General features: G+C 27.9%; 1 protein-coding gene across 5 annotated transcripts in view; it reads right to left on the bottom strand.

The window, feature by feature from the left end:
- LOC127289001 (R3H domain-containing protein 1) overlaps positions 1-21,735 on the bottom strand; it is a 55,820-nt gene that overhangs the window by 8,704 nt on the left and 25,381 nt on the right. Inside the window, exons 1-13 of one of the 5 annotated variants that reach the window (XM_051316732.1) lie at positions 16,108-16,300; positions 15,121-15,455; positions 14,586-14,755; positions 12,451-12,707; positions 12,033-12,264; positions 11,466-11,873; positions 8,340-8,946; positions 5,548-5,723; positions 5,049-5,473; positions 4,592-4,960; positions 4,141-4,320; positions 2,278-2,416; positions 1,262-1,455 (exon numbers count right to left, since the gene is read on the bottom strand). In XM_051316732.1, coding sequence (XP_051172689.1) covers positions 1,262-1,455; positions 2,278-2,416; positions 4,141-4,320; positions 4,592-4,960; positions 5,049-5,473; positions 5,548-5,723; positions 8,340-8,946; positions 11,466-11,873; positions 12,033-12,264; positions 12,451-12,707; positions 14,586-14,601 — 3,003 coding nt within the window. In that variant the 5' untranslated portion in view covers positions 14,602-14,755; positions 15,121-15,455; positions 16,108-16,300. Of the gene's footprint in view, positions 1-1,261; positions 1,456-2,277; positions 2,417-4,140; positions 4,321-4,591; positions 4,961-5,048; positions 5,474-5,547; positions 5,724-8,339; positions 8,947-11,465; positions 11,874-12,032; positions 12,265-12,450; positions 12,708-14,585; positions 14,756-15,120; positions 15,456-16,107; positions 16,301-21,735 lie in introns of those variants that run through there. The other 4 variants (XM_051316736.1, XM_051316735.1, XM_051316733.1 and 1 more) reach the window with 4 other exon arrangements.

Raw genomic sequence — 21,735 nt, 5'->3', positions numbered from 1 at the left:
TTGTTTTCTGCTTTAGTTTTTCGTAAAAATAGGGCAGAAATTAAAATGGTCCCTTTATTTTTTATTAAAATAACGGCAAAAACGGCCCCATTATAATTTCTGTCCTATTTTTATGAAAAATTAGAGCGGAAATTAAAATAGTTTCAAATTACAACGGTGCCATTTTAAATTCTGCTCTACTTTTTTGTAGAAATACAGCAAAAACTGCCCCATTTAATTTTCTGTCCTTTTTTTTACGAAAAATTAACGCAGAAATAAAAATGGCGCTGTTTTTGCTCTATTTTTTAGTAAAACTAAGGCAGAAATTAATATTGGTGCCAAAAACTAGAGAAGAAATTAAAATGGCGCCAAATTATAACGGAACTACTTCATTTTTTGCTCTAGTTTTTCTTAAAAATAGAGCGGAAATTAAAATGGTGCCATTTTTTTTCTCTATTTTTCATTAAAATTACGACAAAAACTGACCTATTTTAATTTCTGTCGTTCTTTTTTGAAAAAATTAGGGCGAAAATTAAAATGGTGTCAAATTACAATGGTGCCATTTTAATTTCTGCTCTTATTTTGCGGAAAAATAAGGCAAAAATAAGCGCCATTTTAATTTCCGCTCTAGTTTTTTGTAAAATTAAAATAAAAACGGTGTCATTTTATCTTCTGCCTTAGTTTTTTTTAAAAATAGGACAGAAATTAAAATAGTGCCGTTTTTGATCTATTTTTCATTACAATTACAGCAAAAATGGTACTTTTTTATAAAAAAAAATGCTTTATTGCTTTACTTTTTAATAAAACTAACGCAGAAACTGGCGGAAATTAAAATTTCACTAATTTTAATTATTAAACCATGTTTAATTTTTTTTTTCTTGCATCATTTGGGTCCTAAAAAAATATAAAGTGGTCAAAAAAAAGAAAATTTTTTACCATTTTAGAATTTTTATTTTTTGAAAAAAGTTAATGATTTTGAAGAATCATTAAAAAAAATATGAAAAAAATATAACCTCGTTTAATAATTTATTTAAATTTCAATTATGGTGCCTCCCCTTAAATCTTAAATTAGATTTTTAAAATAACATATTTTTTCCCAGAGAATTGATTTCAAAAATTATTACGAATTCTTGAATTATGAATCCAGTGACAAGAAAAATGATGAGTTTAATAATAGTTAGCAATAGGAAATTATATATTTTTTAATAAGATTACTATATATTTTATTATTATTTATTTTTATTTTCAATTATTTTGTGGGTGTAATTAAAATTATACAAACCTGACTGGAGGTTGGCGTATTCGGAGGAGTGGGAACTCGATACATAACTGGCGGGGGTTGTATTCCAGGTTGCGGCTGCGGATAATAGGCAGGAACCATGTGCACCGGAGGTTGACACGAAAATTCTCCTGGAGTTGGAGTAACAGCTGGCATCGAATTGTACGGTACACCCGAATAATTACCGACAAAATTCGCTGAAATTTACATTCGTTTATTTTTCAATTTATTTTATTTATTAAAATAATTTATTGTAGGTACATAACATCATTTTTTATTTTTACCGATAAAATAACAATATTCTTCCAAATAAAAATAAATAAAAAAAAAAAAACACTTTAAAGAATTATTTTTATGTTTTTAATTTGCAAAAATTTTGCAATTTTTGCAATGCAATTTTTTTAAAATAAAATATTCTTTTAACTTAATTTTTTGTATTTTAAACAAAAGAAAGAAAATCTTTTACTGAATCACAGTGAGTTCAGTAAAGTTTCAAAAGTTTTATTTTATATTTTTAACAGTGGCTTGAAGAAAGCGGCAAACTCTAGCGCATGAAACGTCGCTTCTACCTGACCTTTCCTTGATCATTTACAACTTAATTTTATTGTTCTTAAAAAAAATTTACAACCATGCAATGTGAAAAGAATTTTTTCCCAAAAACCTTTTAAGGGACAATGGCAAAATAGAAGAAGGCTCCTCAGGTATCAGAATCAAAGTGTTAACCAACGAAAATTGGTTGGAATGTTAAAAACTTGTTGCAATGTTAGAAAACGAGGAAAAAAATTTCAATTTTTAACTGTTAATTAAAAATTCAAATAAGTCAATTTTTAGAATATTGTAAAAATATCGAAATTATACTTGTATGAATATTTTTTCAAAACATACAAGAAAATTTCAAGAACATCGTTTTTTTTTTCAAAAATGGCAGAAAATGTTCTTGAATATTATTTCATCTTGATAAAGTATAAATTTTACTAAGAATTCTTATTGGATTTCTGTAAAAAAAAATAACTTCTCACCATTTGATTGACTTGGTGGGGTCATTGTTTGTAAATTGAATGAATAACTTGTCGAAAATCGTTGCTGCTGTCTCTCTCCAGAATTTTGATTAACTGAAATCGCTCCTGGTGGCGGCACAAAATACATTGTCTGCTGGGGCTAAAAGTTAAATTACAATAACCTATCAGAATTTTCTCCAATAGTAAAAATAAATAAATGATATTCTTTGAAATAATTTATTATGTGTGTTAAATAAATTTTTTACTTTAAAAGCTTAATTTCAGGTAATCAAAAATTTTAATCATTCTCTCTATTCTCATAAAAGAACAGAGAGATGTGAAATTGTTTCAAGTCCTAAAATATTAACTTTTTAAAAATAAAAATTTTCAAATTTAATATTTCCGAAACGAAGCACCTTTACTAAATTTTAATAGCAATTAAATTATAAATTTGCAAAACTTGATAAAAACACTCAAGTTTTCTTATTTATTAAAAAATAATGAAAAAATTAATTTTTTTTGTAGAAGTGTACATGTTTTTTTTAGATTTGCCCATAATTTTTATTTTGACCATGATTATGTTCTAAAAATCATTAGTTAGAATTTTCATTTTATGGAATTTCATTTATTTTTGAGCCGAATTTTTATTTGTTCAAATTAGTATTTTACAGAATTTTCATAAAACGATTTTCTATATTACAGAATTTTTATATAACCGAAAATTCACTATACAACGAAGCTGAAGTACGCAACGTTTATATAAACAATTTTTAAAGAAATAATTTTTTAAAATAAAAAATTTTATACTTTTTTGCCTAAAAAATATTTTTTTATAATTTGTTGATTAATGAAAACTACAAGAAATATTTTTTAAGCAAAAAATTATAAAAATTTTTAATTTTAAAAAATTATTTCTTTAAAAATCGTTTATATAAACGTTGCGTACTTCAGCTTCGTACTACAAAGAATTTTTATTTGTTCGAATTTTTATTCGCTCGATTTTCATTTAACAATAATAGGCATTTAAAAGAATTTTTATTGTGTAGAATTTCATTGCATAGAATTTTCATTTTATTCTTTTAGATGAATTTTCATTTGTTGAAATTATTATTTGATATGATTTTCATATTAACCGATTTTTCATACTACAGAATTTTTAATCAACCGAAAAATCATTTAACAAAATTTCTAATTGATAGAATTTTCATTTGTCCGAAATTGCAAATGGCCGAACAAACAATCGATTTCGGCGCGATTTTTAAAATCAACCAATCACAATTTTATGAATAATTTTTTATTGGTTGATTTTTAAAATCGCGCCAAAATCGATTGTTGTTTCGACCATTTGCAATTTCGGATAAATGAACATTCTATCGTTCAGAAATTTTGTTAAATAATTTTTTGGTTAAGTAAAAATTCTGCAGAAAAATCGATTTTATGGAAATTATATCAAATAATAATTCGAACAAATGAAAATTTATCTGAATAAAATGAAAATTCTATGCAATGAAATTCTACCCAATAAAAATTCTTTAAAATGCCTATTATGTTAAATGAAAAAAGCAAATAAAAATTCTGACAAATAAAAATTCTTTGAAATGAATTTTCGATTACCTATATAAAAATTCTTTAATATAGAAAATAGTTTTAATGAAAATTCTTCAAAATACAAATTCGAACAAATAAAAATTCGTCTCTTAAATAATTATGACAATTCCATAGAATGAAAATTCTAACTAATGATTTTTAGAACGTAATCATGCATATCACAAATTCTAAATGTTTATAATTTAGAATTATAAATTATAATTATTTATAATTTTAATTTTTTAATTAAAAATTCGATTATTTTTTAAAAATAAATTTTTAAATAAGGACACTTACTGGTATATTGTTAGGCGCTTGCCAGAAATTAGGTTGAACCGTCTGAACATTTTGCAGAGCTGGATTTGATGATGGAGGGGGTGGTGGATAAGGATGGGGAGGTGTAGTTTGACTATCGCCTCCACCTCTTTGGTCGTAGATGTTCATTCCCATAAAGTAACCGGATAAATCGGACGCGTCCTAAGGGAAAGCAAAATAAAATTTTATATTAAAAAAAAAAAGTTGCCTTTTGATTTCGTTATCGCAAAAAATCAAAACTAAACAATAAAATTCACCTCTGATTCAAATTCCGAATCAAAACTTTACTTTTGATTCAGATATCTAAATGAAAACTAAACAAAGCTGACTTTTGATTCTGATCCGAAAGAAAAAAAAATGTATTTTCTATTTCTTTCTTATTCTGTGATATATAATAATATATTTTATTGAATATGAATTTTTCCTGACTTACAGGCTGGGGAAGAGGTCCTTGTTGAACAGGTACAGCGTAATTGGCATAGAGTGGATTTTGGTTGAAAATAACATCGCCCTGTCCACTGTTTTGCACCGCAGGCTGACCCTGATGTGGGGTCATCATCACAGTCGGTTGCGTCGTTGAGGCTTGATAGATGCTCTGACTGTTTGGCTCTGAGGTAGGCAAATACGTCACGTAGGGCTGTACAAACTGATTGTGCCCACACGATTGTACTGTTGAGGTTGTTTTGACTAGAGTTTGCGAAGTTGAATTGCCATGCTGCAGGGGCGGCAACGGCGGAGGAGCCGGTGGCGGCGACACTGGTAAACTCGGCGACGTCGCCGAATTCATCACTTGTGTCTGCTGCTGAAATATTTAATTCCGATTTTCATTTTAAATTCTACAGAAGCAAAGGAAGATCGCTTAGTCGCTTTTATAACAAGTACAAACCCACCTGATTCGAAGCCGAATTGCCGCCATTTTTGTGAGATCGTCTCTTCTCCTTTGAGTTTCGTGGCTCCGTTGGTTCCTGCTTTTTGGCAATTGGCTCGCATTCCTCGGGGAAGAATTTCGGCAAATTCTTGGGATCGAAACGATAAATCGAGCCGTCTGGATTGGTGTATGGTTCATTGGTCTGTGGATCGATTATCACACTGCCAGGTGGGACACTCGAGATACTCGACACTGCCCAAACGACAGTCTGATTATTTGGCTCTGGTGAAACGGAATCTTGACTAGAGATTTGGTTATGATTACAACCGAGCGGAGGAATTGGTGAGGGCGACGGCGATGGAGAAATTGTTGTGTCGCTTCGTTGACTTTGCGATTTGTAACCACTGCTCGATGGACTGAGCCGTGAACACATACTTGCACTGGAGTCTGAAAAAAATTTCGAGGATTTAAAATTTTTAACTGGATTCAATTTGAAAATTGAAAAATCAAAAAATACAAACCCTGCTTTGTGAGACGGGGACCGGCGCTGTGCGTTGACATAACGCTGTCTCCTCTCGAGAGCATTCCTCCAGTGTAGCCACCGAAGCTAAAGGATTTTGATACCGAGGGTCTTGGAACTCCGTTTCGCAGTGTTTCCCGTCCATCACAAGATTCGCCCTTCGCAAGTCGCGGTTGTCTAAAAAATTGAAAAAATGATTTCTTCTTTCCTAGAGCCAACAAAATACTTAGTCTTCCCTGCGGTTAAAATTTCGGATTGATTTCAGATTAAATACAGACAAATCAGATCGGATTAGTCGGAAAACAATCCGAAAATGATCTGTATTCCTTGACTTTTCTATAATTTTTCAACGACATCCTTGAAATGTTTCCCTGAGATATTATTAACTATGGTAACTTAATACATATATGATGAATGGCACAATTTTTTGGAAAACTAAAGCAAAAATTAAAATGGCGCCAAATTACAATGGTGCCATTTTAATTTCTACTCTAGTTTTACTAAATAATAAAGCAAAAAACGGCACCATTTTAATTTCTGTCCTATTTTTACGAAAAATTAGAGCAGAAATTAAAATGACGCCGCTTTTTCCCTATTTCTATAAAAAAACTAGAGCAGAAATTAAAATAGCACTTTTATGATTTGGCGCCATTTTAATGTCTGCTCTAGCTTTACTAAAAAAAAATTTTTTTAAATTACGCTAGTTTAATTTTTGACCTATTTCTACGAAAAAGTAAATTAGTAAATTAGTTTTATTAAAAAATAGAGCAAAAGCGGCACCATTTTAATTTCTGTCTTATTTTTACATAAATTAGAGGGTAAATTAAAATGGCGCCAATTTTGTTTTATTTCTATAAGAACCTAGAGCAGACATTAAAGTTGAACTATTTTTGCTCTATTTTTTAGTACAACTTGAGCAGAAATTAAAATAACACCGATGTAATTTGGCGCCATTTTAATATCTACTCTACTTTTTAGTAGCAATAGAGCAAAAATAGCGCCATTTAATTTCTGCTCCAAAATTTTGTAGAAATAGGATAGAAATTAAAATGGCGCTGTTTTTTTCTATATTTCTACAAAGAAACTAGAGCAGAAATTAAAATGACACTGTTAAAATTTACGCCATTTTAATTTCTGCTCTAGTTTTTCCTACAAATAGAGCAGAAATTAAAATGGCGCAAAATTTTAAGAGTGCCATTTTAATTTCTGCTCTAAGTTTCTTTGTAGTAATAGAGCAAAAACAGATTCATTTTAATTTCTACTCTATTTCTACAAAGAATCTAGAGCAGAAATTAAAGTGGCTCAAATTATACATAAAGGTGCCATTTTTATTTCGGCACTAGTATTAGTGAAAATTAGAGCAAAAAGAGTGCCATATGAATTTCAGCTCCAGCTTTTTGTAGTAATAAATCTAAAATGACGCGATTTTAATTTCTGTCCTTTTTTTTACAAATATAACTAGAATAGAAATTTCTGACACTGTTGTAATTTAATGCTATTTTTTAATTTGTCTTGATTGTACAAAAAACTACAGCAGAAATTAAAAAGCTTTCGTTTTTGTCATATTTTTAATAAAAAATAGAGGCGCCATTTTAATTTCTGTCCTATTTTTACAAAATTCTAGAACAGAAATTAAAATGGCGCTATTTTTGCTCTATTTCTACTAAAAACTAGAGCAGAAATTAAAATGACATCAAATTACAAAACGGTCTTATTTTAATTTCTGCTCTAGTTGTACTCAAAAAATAGAGTAAAAACAGCGCAACTTTAATATCTGCTCTAGGTTCTTATAAAAATAAAGCAAAACTGGAGCCATTTTAATTTGTTATTTTTTTTTTTTTGTAGAAATCAGTGCAAAAACGGTGCTAATTTAATCTGCCCTATTTGTATTCCAAAAAACTATATCAGAAAATAAAAAGCTGCCGTTTTTGCCATATTTTAAATAAAAAAATAGAGCAAAAATGGCGCAATTTTTATGTCTGCTCTTTTTTTTTGCGAAAAACTGGAGCAGAAATTAAAATGGTCTTTTTGTCCGCACTGATTTTGGAATATTTCATATTATTTTCGAACTGTTTTCGTACAATTTGGATATAGATTCAGTCCGTTTAAAAATCTGAATCCAAATTGAGTCTGGTAAAATCCGACATTCTGTATGTATTAAATCCACAATTAGTCCGTCATTAATCTGGATTTAGTTAGGTTTTACTGCTTTTATTACAGTTTCTACTCATGCCGCCAGGTGCAGTTCTCTCACAGTTGAGATGAGTCTCAAGTTCTATAAGAACTGTTCACTGTCGGCGTAAAAGACATGTTGCCTTTTAAATAATAGTCACTACTTTGGTTACAATTTCGGAATGTGGAATTAATCCGAAAGTCTGCTTTAAAGTCTATTATCCGGAATTAGTCCAGTTAAGTCCAAAATTATTATTATTTGTGTGAATAATAATCCGGAATTAATCCAGTCTAATCCGAAATTAATTGGATCATACACAACTAATAAATGCAAAATTACTTCCATTGAATCAGAAATTAATCCTGCCTGTGTAATTAGTAAATCTAAAATCTGCATATTCACTAGTTACGTTTGATCAAACTGACTTCGGATTAGACTTGATTAATTCCGAATTCACTGTATTTATACAAATCAGAGAAATTTTGGATTTAGCCGTTCTAATTCTGGTTGACAAAAACCTGACTGTTTCGGACTAATTCCAGATTAATCCGAAAACAATCCAGAATATTTTCCAGGGTTAAAAGAGAAAATAAAGAATTGCTTGTTAAAAAAAATTAAACCTCATAATATTATCAGACGGATGAAGAAGCCGATATCGTGCTGATGCATCGGAACTCTCGGACGACGACCAATATGGCCAGGAAGTGACCTCGCTACTCTCACCGCTGCTATCTTTAAAAATCCTCTGCCTCGCTCTCTCGTACTCCTCTTCTCTCTCCTCGAAACTCTTACTCCTGCGGCAGTATTCTCCTGAAAGTCGATCCGGCGACTTAAAATTGAAACTATCCTCAAATGAGCTCGAATCCCTCTTGAGAATACTTCTTCTTGGCTCTTCTGACAATATCAAATCATCACGAATATGTTGCTTAAAACGTGTATCGGGAATTCGCATATTTTTCGTTCTTGTCACTATCACGCATAATCCTGATTGGTCCACATTGTGCTCCATTCCAAAATAGGCTGCCACACGATGTACCAACATTCGATTGTATGATGACATATTTGGAAATTTGTGACACACCTTTTGTCGATCTTTTGCAAATTCAATGAGATCTTTTTCAATTTTCAACAATACCGTACGATCCTTTTGATTACGATTTATCGTCTCGGCGATAAATTGCTCTAAATCTATTCCCGTGCTGTCTGTATACAATTCCGTACTGCTGTCTGAAAAATAAAAAAAAAAAAAAACATTCTATCCTGACTCTCATTGTTATAATTTTTTTTTTTGGTTTTATTAAAATTCATCAGATGATTGATTTCTTTTGCCTGAAAATTGTTTCGCAAAATTTTATCAGAGCAAATTTGAAACATGAAGGAGCTAAATCTTAATTTTTCAGCTAATTTGAACTAATTTAATTATTCCTCCCGATTAACACTATGCGGTTAGATTGGAGGTTGGCAGTGTGCCACTTGCCTATCAATTTTTTCGAATGTCCTCGTTGAACAAACTGCTCAATATCAATGATCATGCAGAAAATTTGGTTTTAAACATTTTTAAACTGTTTACAGTTTCAGTGAATTTTAAAATTAGTGGCCTCAAGAGATAATTTTTTTGAAACACTTGGTTATGTTCTAAAAATCATTAGTTAGAATTTTCATTCTATGGAATTGTCATAATTATTTTTGAGCCGAATTTTTATTTGTTCGAATTAGTATTTTGCAGAATTTTCATCAAAACGATTTTCTACATGACAGAATTTTTATATAACCGAAAATTTATTTCACAGAATTTTTATTTGCCGGATTTTTTATTTGGCAGAATTTTTATTGGCTAGAACTTCATTGCATATAATTTTCATTTTATTCTTTTAGATGAATTTTCATTTGTTCAAATTATTATTTGATATGATTTCCATATTAACCGATTTTTCATACAAAAGAATTTTTAATCAACCGAAAAATCATTTAACAAAATTTCTAATTGATAGAATTTTCATTTGTCCGAAATTGCAAATGACCGAAGCAACAATCGATTTCGGCGCGATTTTTAAAATCAACCACTCACAATTTTATGAATAATTTTTTATTGGTTGATTTTAAAAATCGCGCCAAAATCGATTGTTGTTTCGACCATTTGCAATTTCGGATAAATGAAAATTCTATCATTTAGAAATTTTGTTAAATAATTTTTCGGTTAAGTAAAAATTCTGCAGAAAAATCGACTTTATGGAAATTATATCAAATAATAATTCGAACAAATGAAAATTCATCTGAAAGAATAAAATGAAAATTCTATGCAATGAAATTCTAGCCAATAAAAATTCTTTAAAATGCCTATTATGTTAAATGAAAATTCGAGCAAATAAAAATTCTGTTAAGTAAATTTTCGGTAACATAAAAATTGTCTAATATAGAAAATCGTTTTGATGAAAATTCTGTAAAATACTAATTCGAACAAATAAAAATTCGACTCAAAAATAATTATGACAATTCCATAGAATGAAAATTCTAACTAATGTTTTTTTAGAACATATTCATGCGTCCAATTTGAGGCGCGTGAAAAATATACAAAACCCAATTGTCCGAATGACCATTTGATCGAAAAACCAGATGTCCGAATGAAGTTTTAGCAGAATCTTTTTTTGTCCGAAATAAAAATTGCCAGAATATTTATTTCTTCAATTTTACAATGAACATAAAATTTACTGTTCCGAAATCATTTTTGATCGAATTTTCATTTCTCAGAATCTAGATTCATACGAATATTTATTTTTCCGAATTTACGTTAATCCGAAAGTTTTTTTTTACAAAAAGTGGAAGTATTCGATTTTTATTCATTTATTTTCAACAATTCGTAACAAGGAATGACAGAAAATATTTTTAAATACAGTCAAATAAATATTCTGTAAAACGTTATTTCGGACAAATGAAAATTCGGATAAACGTATTTTCTATTAAAAATCTTTTCTGACAGACGTCATTTCGGAAAAAAGAAAATTTAGTTAAATTATTAATCGGTTTAATTAAAATTCTGACAAACCTTATTTCTATTTAAATAACTTTCTGTCATTTTGTAATTCGATTTAAAAAACTTTCTATCATTTATTAATTTTGTTTAATAATTTTTCGGTTCAATATTATTTCAGAAAAATAAACATTCTGTCTAATGACATTTCGGAAAAACAAATTTTCTGTCATTCATTGTTTCGAATTGTTGAAAATTCGATTAGACAGTAATTCGGTATAAATAAAAATCGGACTTTTTGTAAAAAAAAAACTTTCGGATTAACGTAAATTCGAAAAAATAAATATTCTTCTGAATCTAGATTCTGAGAAATAAAAATTCGGTCAAAAATTATTTCAAAACATTAAATTTTATGTTCATTGTAAAATCGAAAAAATAAATATTCTGGCAATTCTCATTTCGGACAAAAAAATATTCTGACAAAACTTAATTCGGACAACTGGTTTTCGTTCAAATGGTCCTTCGGATAATTGGGTTTTATATGTTTTTCATGCGCCTCATCTGATTTGTTTTTAAAAAAAAAGAATTGAGGGCCTCCATGCAATAAGGGGACGAGCGCGCCAGTAGAAGTCCCCACGGACGGCGCGCGGCCGGCTGCGCAAGGAGACAACGAAAATCACGTTCGTCCCCTTATTGCATGGAGGCCCTCAATTTAAAGGCAAAAATTATACAAATTGAGAAAAAAGAAACGTATAATTATTTGCCGAATGATACGAACCTCGCGAAAGAGAAGGCGAAGCACTCTCGTAGCTTCCCTGTGACGATGAATTTTGATGCCTAAGTTTATGCCTCGAGCCAGGTCTACTCACTGATAATGTATTTCCACATTGTTGCGAGCATTGATTATTGCAAACATTGAGCGTATTTGGCCTTCGTTGCTCCGATTTGTGCTGATTATTTTGTGTCTGATTACCACTTTTTTGCGTGTTATGCTGTTGTGCGCTCTGATTCGTTTTTGAAGGCGAGATCGGCGTTTGCAATAAACCGGGTCTTTCGTTTTGATTGTTTTTCACGCAATTATTACATTTTGAATTATTCGATTTTGATCGATGATTCTGATTCTCCTTGCCATTCGTTGAGGATACACCATTTTTAGGGGAATGGACTTGCGAGGGACTAGAGGGACCTGCAAATAAAAAAAATTATTAAAAAAATATATATATTAACTAGAATTGTTTGCAAAATTAATTATTTTCAATAATTTAAAACTAATTTTTCGAAATTAAAAAAAAAAAAGAAAAATAATTATCAGTGGAAGAAAAAATTTGAAAAAAAATACAATTACCATTTCTTGATGGAGTGCGACAAGTGGGAGAAGTGGCGGAATTTCGCATTTGCTTGGAATTCTGATTTGGACAGAAATTGCTGTTAAACATTGGCTCGTTATTGTTGAGTTGCTTGGAATTGGGATTTGGTGACAAACTGTTCGGCGAGGAGCCGTTGTGAGGCTCTCGGGGTGGTGACGTTGACTCCCTCATCGCATGGCTTCTAACTAACAGTTTCACTTTTGTGTTAGACTGGAAAAAATAAATTTTCCACATTCAGCAAAAAAAAAAATTCAAATTAACAAATTTTAATATCAAAAAATTGTTTTTCAAAAATTCATCAAATCTTAATTTAGTTATGAATTTAGTTCTACATAAATGAAAAATAAAGTTGAATTTTGAAAATAATTTTTTTTTTTTCAAAATATATTTTCTTACTCGATTGCGAAAATTTTTGTCGGAATCTTTATCTGGAGGTGTCGATCGATGTTGAGGATTCGAAGTGGTTTCATTAGGAGGATTTGCATTTCCGTCTATCATATCCGAATCTGTGTTCGAAAAGGACGCGGAGGCACCGACGACGAGGCTCTGCTTCGAGGATGACAACGATGGCATTCCTCCTCCGCACACCACCACCGTCGGACTCTCCGGTCGACTCTGCGACCTATTGCCCTTATGCACCACAATGCTTGGAACTGAAAAATCAAAAACAGAAAATCAATTATCAAAATTCTTTAATTAAACAAAAATAAATTCCATTACTTTTTTCTAAATAAATTCAAAAAAAAAAAAATTAAATTATTTTTTCATATTTATTTTTTTCTAAATAAATAAAGTACCTAAAAAAAAATTACAATATATTTATTCAATTATTGACAAAATTTAGTGATAAATATTTTTCCTTTCAGTAGGTACAAATTAATGTAAATTATTACATTTTTAAACAATAGAAAAAAATAAACTCATATTGAGAGGAAAATTTGCCTTCTGATAGCCATATCATATTGTCCTCTTAAAACGAGAATACTATTTTTTTCAATGAGATTTTATTCATATTTTAAAAGGGAGAATAACAAATGGAGTATTTTAAGTTCCATTCGATTGTATAATTTGCATGAGTATTTTATTTCGTGGTAGATTTTAGGGCGTATGAATATCCCATAAAAATCATTAGTTAGAATTTTTATTTTAAACTTTTAAAGTATTTTAAAATGAAAAATAATTATTTTTTTTCGACGAATTTTCAATTTTCGAAACAAATTTTGCCAAAATTTTGTTTTTATACAAAATTTTTCCCTAACGAATTTTTATTTGGCAGAATTTTTATTTTATAGTCATTTATTTTTCATTGACAGAAATTGCAATTCGCCGAATTTTCATTAATCCGAATTTTTATTTGTACGAATTTTAAATTTTACGGATTTTTAAAACTCTGAATTTTTATTTGTCCAAAATTGAAAATGACCGAAAAAACAAGAAAGATTTCGGCGCAATTTTCAAAAATCGCCCAATCACGATTTTCTTGATAATTTCTAATTGGACAATTTTTGAAAATTGCACCGAAATCTTTCTTGTTTTTTCGGACATTTTTAATTTTGGTCAAAAAAAAAATCAAACAAACGAAGAATTCGGATAAATTAGAATTTTTTTTTTAAATAAAAAATTGGATAAAGCGAATTTCTGTAAAATAAAAATTCCATTAAATATTAAATATTTGGTACCTAAAAATTCTGTTAAGTAAAAATTTGTTTAATAAAAAATTCTCTCAAATGCTAATTCGAAAAATGCAAAATTCGCCTAAAAAATAATTATATCTAATAAAATTCTTTAATATTAAAATTCTAAACAATGACTTTTATGGGATAATCATTAATTAGTATTTTCATTTTAAAGCATTTTATTAGATATAATTATTTTTTTAAACGAATTTTCATTCAATTGAATTTTATGTGATTCGGTTTTTTAATGTGACCGAAATTCCTATATTCATCGAATTTTAATTTGTTCGAATTTTTATTTGTACAAATTTTAATTTGTTCAAATTTTAGTTTCTCCGAATTTTTATTTGTACTAATTTTTTAATTGTACGAATTTTTACGACGCTAAATTTTTATCTGTCCGAAATTACAAACGGCCGAAAAAACAATCGACAGAAAAATTACGCCAAAATTATTCTGTTGATTTGTTTGTTCGACCATTTGTAATTTCGGACAAATAAAAATTCGGACAAACTAAAATTTGGACGAATTAAAATTCGGACAAACTAAAATTTGGACAAATTAAAATTCGGACAAACTAAAATTTGGACAAATTAAAATTCGGACAAATAAAAATTCGGGCAAAATATAATTCGGTGAATTGGAATTTGTCTTTTCAAAATTTTTAATTTCAAATAAGATTTTACTCTTATGAATTAAGTGCTCCATAATAATATTTGTGCCGATTTTTTTTCATTGCGGATAATTTTCTTTTATAAAACAAAAAAAAATAAATAAACGAGTGCAAAATAGTAGTTTTGAAAATTTTTTTTTTCCTCGTCGAGTTGGCGCAATAAAAGAATAACACACACTTACTCTCCAGACGGGCCATGTGTTAAATGTGTCATGGATTATAGTGCAGGACTCGGCAATGCGGTGAAGTTCAAATGAGTGCAAAGTTAGTACAAGAAATTTACAAAAACATGCAGCTCAAACAGCTCAACTAGGAACCAAACTGCACCGCCACCTTCCAACAGCCTATTATTCTGCAAGCAAATTAATAAAGCCTCTGATTCACTCTAACCAATTAATATATTATTAATTCCAACCGAATTTAATTACCGAAAAAAAAATTTTAAAAAAACCATTTAACTAGGCAATTAAAATTAATTTTTTTTAAAAATAATTTCTATGCTAAAATAAGTGTTTTTGTTATAATATTTTAAAAACGTTAATTTAAAAGCAAATTTTTAATTTATTTCTTTAGAGAAAAAAAAAATTAATTTTCTATTTCAATTTCTATGCTAGAAATAAGTTGTTCGTTAAAAATTAAAATATTATCTTTTTTTATAAAAAAAAAAAAAAGAAACATTACAAAGAAGTAAATAGTTGGAAAAATAAAGAAACAAACCTCCAATTGCAAAAAGTATTGGTCTCCATTTTTTTTTTTTTAAGTTATCAAAGCGAGGGAACCCTTAATAACATATTTTTTTAATCCTTAATAGAAAATTAATTTTATTTACGCACTATAGTTCAATTAGGAACTTTATTTAATTTCGAATTTGAATCACACCATAATTTTTTTTTTTTTTTTTTTATTTTATTTAATTAATGAGCATTGACGGTAGTAGAAAATTAAAAAGAAATTTCACGTCTCTCCGATGCACTCTTTCAAGCTGGAATGGTAAAAAGTTGCGAATAATGCGCCGCAATATTGTTCTCACATCAAAAACACTGAGAATTAACCTAAATTTCAATTAAAATTATATGAATTTTTGAAAAAAAAATTATTTTTTACAACCCGATTTTTTTTTATTTTCAAAAAAAAAAAATTGTTTTCGGAATTTTTTTCCAAATTTATAATTCCAGTTAATTTTTAAAATCCGGAAATCCGAAAAAAATTAAAAAAAAAAAAAAAAAAAGTAATAAGCTCTTTGGAGACGAAAAAAATATGCAATTAAATTGTCGCCGTAAAGTTCGGCTGAAGCGTTGAGCGCGCGCGTTGCCGAAAGTAAAAAATCAATTTAAATACATTTCAATAGAGAATATTGTTGAAAAATAGATTAAAAATGATTAAAAATGGATTGTTTAATTAGATTAAACAATATATTTCATATAGAAAATTTTATTTTGTAAATAATTAAATTAAAATTATTATTTTATATACAATTTGAATTTTCTAATGAGAATTATTTCCGATGTTTAAAAATTGTCTTCAAAACAAAAATTTAATTAAAATTGACTTAATTATATAAAAAAAATCTCCTTTTTTAAAATTACACCTACATATTTAAAACTCTAAGCATATTTTTTTGTTTGAAAGCAATTCGTTGAGCGCTAAGCGTTCGCGGTTCTTGATTAAAAAAAAAGAGAGAGAGAGAGAGATGAAAATCACAACCGTAGATTTCAAAAAAAAATCTCGCACAAATTCTATGAGACTATTCGATTGTAAATCATCATGTCAAGTTTCGCTTTGAAAAATGGACAAAGCAAAACGCGAGGCATTTTGGTGTTTTTATTTATTTATTTTTTATTTTTATTTTTTGAAATTTTGAGCAAACACATATACACGCACGACCTACCCGAAGAAGCTTAAAGGAAAGACTAAAACTCGACGGATCCTAATCGCGGGGAGTTCGTACGCTGATGAGAAAGACGCGTGCGCACGATGCGTGATCTACCCCATGAGGTATAACATCTCACTAACGGGTGTCTAAGAGTTTTTCTCCGAAATTTCATCGAAATTCAGAAACAAAAGGCAGAAAACAAGCGTAATTCAAAATTCTAAACTTTTTTTTTCTTTTTTTTTTTATATTGATCCTCCCCCTCTGTTTTTCATTGTCATTAAACTTTCAAGGACAAATTCTACATCGATTTTTTTTTCCATTAAAAATAGAAGAGGGCATTTTTTTTTTAAACATATTAATTATTTTTTTTAGACAAATTATCAATTTTCGAATTAGCATTTGACGGAATTTTATTTATACGAATTTTTATTTAACAAAATTTTTAGCTATCGAATTTTTGTTTAGCTGAATTTTTTGTTTTACAGTCCTTTTCTTTACATGACTTTTTATTTAAAAGAATTTTAATTTAGCAGAATTCTCATCCATTCGAATTTTATGTGATTCGAAATTTTAAATTCCAATTCACTGAATTAAAAATTGTTTGAATTTTAATTCTACGAATTTTTATTTGACCGAAGTTACAAATGTCCGAACAAACAATCGACAGAATGATTTTGGCGCAATTTTTAAAATTGACCAATTAGAAATTATCAAGAAAATCGTGATTGGTCAATTTTAAAAATCGCGCCGAAATATCTTTCTGTCGATTGTTTGTTCGGCCATTTGTAATTTCGGACAAAAAAAATTCGGAAAAATTAAAATTCAGTGAATTAGAATTTCTGTCATTTAAAAATTCGAATCACATAAAATTCGATTGAATGAAAATTCTGTTAAATTAAAATTCGCATAAATAAAAAGTCACATCAAAAAAAAAATTGTAAAATAAAAATTCAGCCAAACAAAAATTCGGTAGCTAAAAAAATGTTGTTAATTAAAAATTTGTATAAGAAGAAATTCTATTAAATGCTAATTCAAAAAATGAAAATTCGTTTAAAAAATAATTATATCTAATAAAATTCTTTATAATGAAAATACTGATTAATGATCATCCCATAAAAAGTCATTGTTTAGAATTTTAATATTAAAGAATTTTATTAGATATTATTATTTTTTAGGCGAATTTTGCATTTTTCGAATTAGCATTTGAGAGAATTTTTTATTAAACAAATTTTTACTTAGTATTTTTAGTTACCAAATTTTCTATTTAACGGAATTTTTATTTTACAAAAATTCTCTTTATCCAACTTTTTATTTTAAAAAAAAATTCTAATTTATCCGAATTATTCATTTGTTCGAATTTTTATTTGTCCGAAATTGAAAATGTCCGAAAAAACAAGAAAGATTTCGGCGCAAATTTTTAAATTGACCAATTAGAAATTATCAATAATAATCAATAATTTATTGATTCAACTAAACTAAATTATTTAATATACAAATAACGTAGTATTTAATACGATAAATTAAAATAGATCTAGTAAATATTTATTTGTTTCAACTACATATTTACTGGATAATAGACAAGTAAATTATTTACTTGGATCAAGTAATTTTTTTATTCAATCCAAGTAATTTTTATTTGATCCAAGTAATTCTTTCTTTTTCATTGTAGTGTTACGTTTACAAATAAAATTGAGATGTTAAAGTCATCCTGTGTAATAAAGTTTTAATAAATGCAAAAATGAGTTTTTTTATAATCAGAAAAAAATTTTCTTCAAAAAACATTAAATGAGAGAATTTTAAAACAGCTCAGTCTGCTAAATTCTTTATTAAGACTATTTTTTGTTGTCTTGGAAGACAAGATAAAAAAATTAAGAAATCCACCAGAATATGTTGATTTTTTTATACAATTTACTAATTATTTGACCTGATTCTGTTTTTATTAATAAACCATCTAAATTATTTATACATAAATGGTATTTCAAAAGTGAAGTTCAAATTTGTTTTTCACTATATTATTAAATTTATTTACTATTTCATAATTTTTTTTTTCTTTGGGTAAACATATAAAATTGAATGTCTAAAGAGTAAAATAATTCAATACCTATATCATTAAGAATGAAACATATTCTACGTCGTTAAAAACTATTTCAGCTAAAATTGAAGAAATTACGAAACCAATTCGTGTTCCATTCACTTGGTTATAAAATTATAAAATTTCAAATATATTAAATTCATTATTTTTTATAGAATTCAGTAAATTTTTGGAATTTTTACTAAAAATATCAATTTACCTTCCACTACTTTTTTAAAGATAAAAAAACTAAATTGCGTCCTCGTAAAATTTCGAGTTAATTCAATCCTTACCTAAAATTATAAAATTAAAATTTTTTTTTTAATTATTAATCTAAATTTTTCCTTGAATGAATAATTAAATAATTTATTAAAAATTAAATGATGAATTGAATAATAAAAATTTGTGTATTGTAGAGGTATAAGATTTAAGTGTATGTTTAAAGTTATTATATATTTTTTTTTTGAAAAAATGTATAAACCTAAAAATCTCAAGTTAGGAATGAATAAAATGATCGTTACAGTAAAAATATCTCTAAAGAACCTATTATATATTTCATTTTGAAGCTCTGTATAAATGCCATTTATCTGTACATCTGTGCATTTAAATAATCGATATATCCGCCGCACTCCGAAATCTTTCCACTTCGTCAATCGTTGCTCGTATCTCAGAGCACATAAAACGCGAAACTCGTATATTCACTTTATTCGACATTCCAAAGTTAACAAAATGATGTCCTTCAACAAAATTACTTGAAAAAAAAATTCAAATAATAATTTCAATAGTCAATATTTAATTTACCATCAAAATTATTATTTTTATTTATTTTCTGAAATTATTATATATTATTTAAGTAGCTTAATTATTTAAAATTTCTAAATTATGTGACAAAACTTAAAAATTTTCGATCTTGTACGCATAATTATCAAAATAAATGTAATAAATTTCTTATTAATGGGAAATTAATTATTAAAACACGAACTCCTATTCAAATCGCATTCCAATTGGAATTGTCAATTATCAATCCGCATTCTTAAAAACTCATCCGATTCCCAAAGGCATTTACTTAATAATCTTTTTTTGCCATAGGTAACTAAAAAAATGAACAAACGAGACAAACTTAACTGATAAACAAACACTGTACTCATTTTTGTACTCTTAAAAAGTATAATTTGAATCTAACGGTGTAATTTCCTTTCTCCCCAAAAATGCATTTTCAGTGTTTCACTGTGGAGGTGTGATGAAAATCATTTCCATTATTCGTGACAATAAATCTGAGAGGTTATTGCAGAAGGGAATGTGTGTTGCTCGACATAATTCGCATTGTAATGTTCCTTTCTGGATCAACGAATGGTGTCTATGACCTATATAACACGCGCAAGCGGAACTAGGTCGTGCACCCCCGTATGCCCTGGAATAATACAAGGTGTCCCTTAAATACCCGACTTTCACCATATATATATCTTTTATTTTAGCAGAAAAATATTATTCAAAATGATAAATTAGTTAAAATAAAAATCAGGATATGTTTTTTTATTGTCTTATTTCTCTGTTGTTTTAATTATTATCCATCAATCAGGAATTAAGAGCAGCGGATTTGTAATCCATTCTATAATCATTAAATTTCTGATTAAAAATTTAGTTACTATAAAAGTGAGATATTTTTATGCGATCGATAAGTAGATCAAGAAAATAGTGATAAATCGACCTTTAGTATTGTTATAAAAGTAAGTTGTTAAAAATTTATAAACAATTGAAATTTTATTTAGTAAATAATTTTTTTACAACTTTCTTTTAAAAAATATTAAAATATAAGCGATTGTAGAGTAGGTTTCACTGAATAAAATCACAGAAAATTAAAAGGCATTAAAATAAGTTGCAATGCTTATTATTTTAATCCAATTTTGCTTATTTTAATCCATTTTGGTATTAAAATAAGCAAAATTGGATTAAAATAATAAGTGTTGCAGCTTATTTTAATGCCTTTTAATTTTCCGTGATAAGCCATTGTTTATTAAAATTAGATAAAAACTGCGTGATTTTTGTCTGAGCTGAAAGAAAACAAAAAAAATGTTAAAACAAATAATTATTTAAAAAAAAGATTTTGAATCAACATCGGTTTATTCTGCAAAATGGATAAATTCTAAAATTGGTTGCAATTAATTTCAATCATAATTTTGTTTGCGTTAAATTGTTAAAAAAAAAATAATTTCTTAGTTTTTGAGGTTATGTTAACGTGCACCATTCCTCCTTAAATAAACATAGTATATATATATTCAACTTCAGTAATAAATCATTCCACAAAAAGTACATCTGAAATACTAATGACTTTGGCATTAACTTCTTTTTCAAGAATTTGCACGCAATTAAATAATTTTAACATTGTAAAATTTATTATTCGAGTCAATTCCAAAGAAATCCTAAAAAAAACCACTAAATAATTGTAAATAAAAACTTACTAAAGGTTCCCATTAAAGAATTTGTCCTCCTAAAATTCCTACTAAAGACTCAAAACACCACTAAATTTAGTGGGGAAAACCATACTAATTTGGCAAAAATAAAAGAAGGATTGCTGATTCGAATTCAGAGTTAAAATTTACCTTAGAAGTAGGTTTAATTTCTGTCCTATTTTTACTAAAAACTAGAGCAGAAACGGCGCCATTTTAATTTTTGCCCTATTTCTACGAAAAACTATAGAACAGAAATTAAAAAGTCGCCGTTTTTGCTCTATTTTCTACAAAAAACAAGATCAGAAATTAAAATGGCACTGTTAGAATTGGCGCACTTTTTAATTTCCGTACTATTTTTACAAAATACTGGAGCACAAATTAAAATGGCGCCAAATTATATAGGTGCCATTTTAATTTCTACTTTAGTTTTACGAAAAAAAGAGCAAAAAAGCGCCATTTATCAGTAAAACTAGAGCAGAAATTATAATGGCCCCTCTGTAATTTGGCGACATTATAATTTGTGCCCCAGTATTTCGTAAAAATAGGACATAAATTAAAAAGACGCCGTTTTTGCTCTATTTCTACAAAAAACAAAATCAGAAATTAAAATGGCACTGTTAGAATTGGCGCCATTTTAATTTCTGTACTATTTTTACAAAATACTGGAGCACAAATTAAAATGGCGCCAAATTATATAGGTGCCATTTTAATTTCTACTTTAATTTTACGAAAAAAAGAGCAAAAAAGCGCCATTTTTTAGTAAAACTAGAGCAGAAATTATAATGGCACCTTTGTAATTTGGCGCCATTATAATTTGTGTCCCAGTATTTCGTAAGAATAGGACATAAATTAAAAAGACGCCGTTTTTGATCTATTTTTTTAGTAAAAAAAAAAGCAGAAATTAAAAGTGCACAGTTGCAATTTGGCGCCACTTTAAT

The sequence above is a fragment of the Leptopilina boulardi genome, unplaced genomic scaffold, assembly GCF_019393585.1.
Source record: "Leptopilina boulardi isolate dan_hultmark-lab unplaced genomic scaffold, ZJU_Lbou_2.1 LbouV2_399, whole genome shotgun sequence".
In the NCBI taxonomy this organism is placed as follows: domain Eukaryota; kingdom Metazoa; phylum Arthropoda; class Insecta; order Hymenoptera; family Figitidae; genus Leptopilina; species Leptopilina boulardi.
This window is presented reverse-complemented; position numbering and strand designations above follow the sequence as displayed.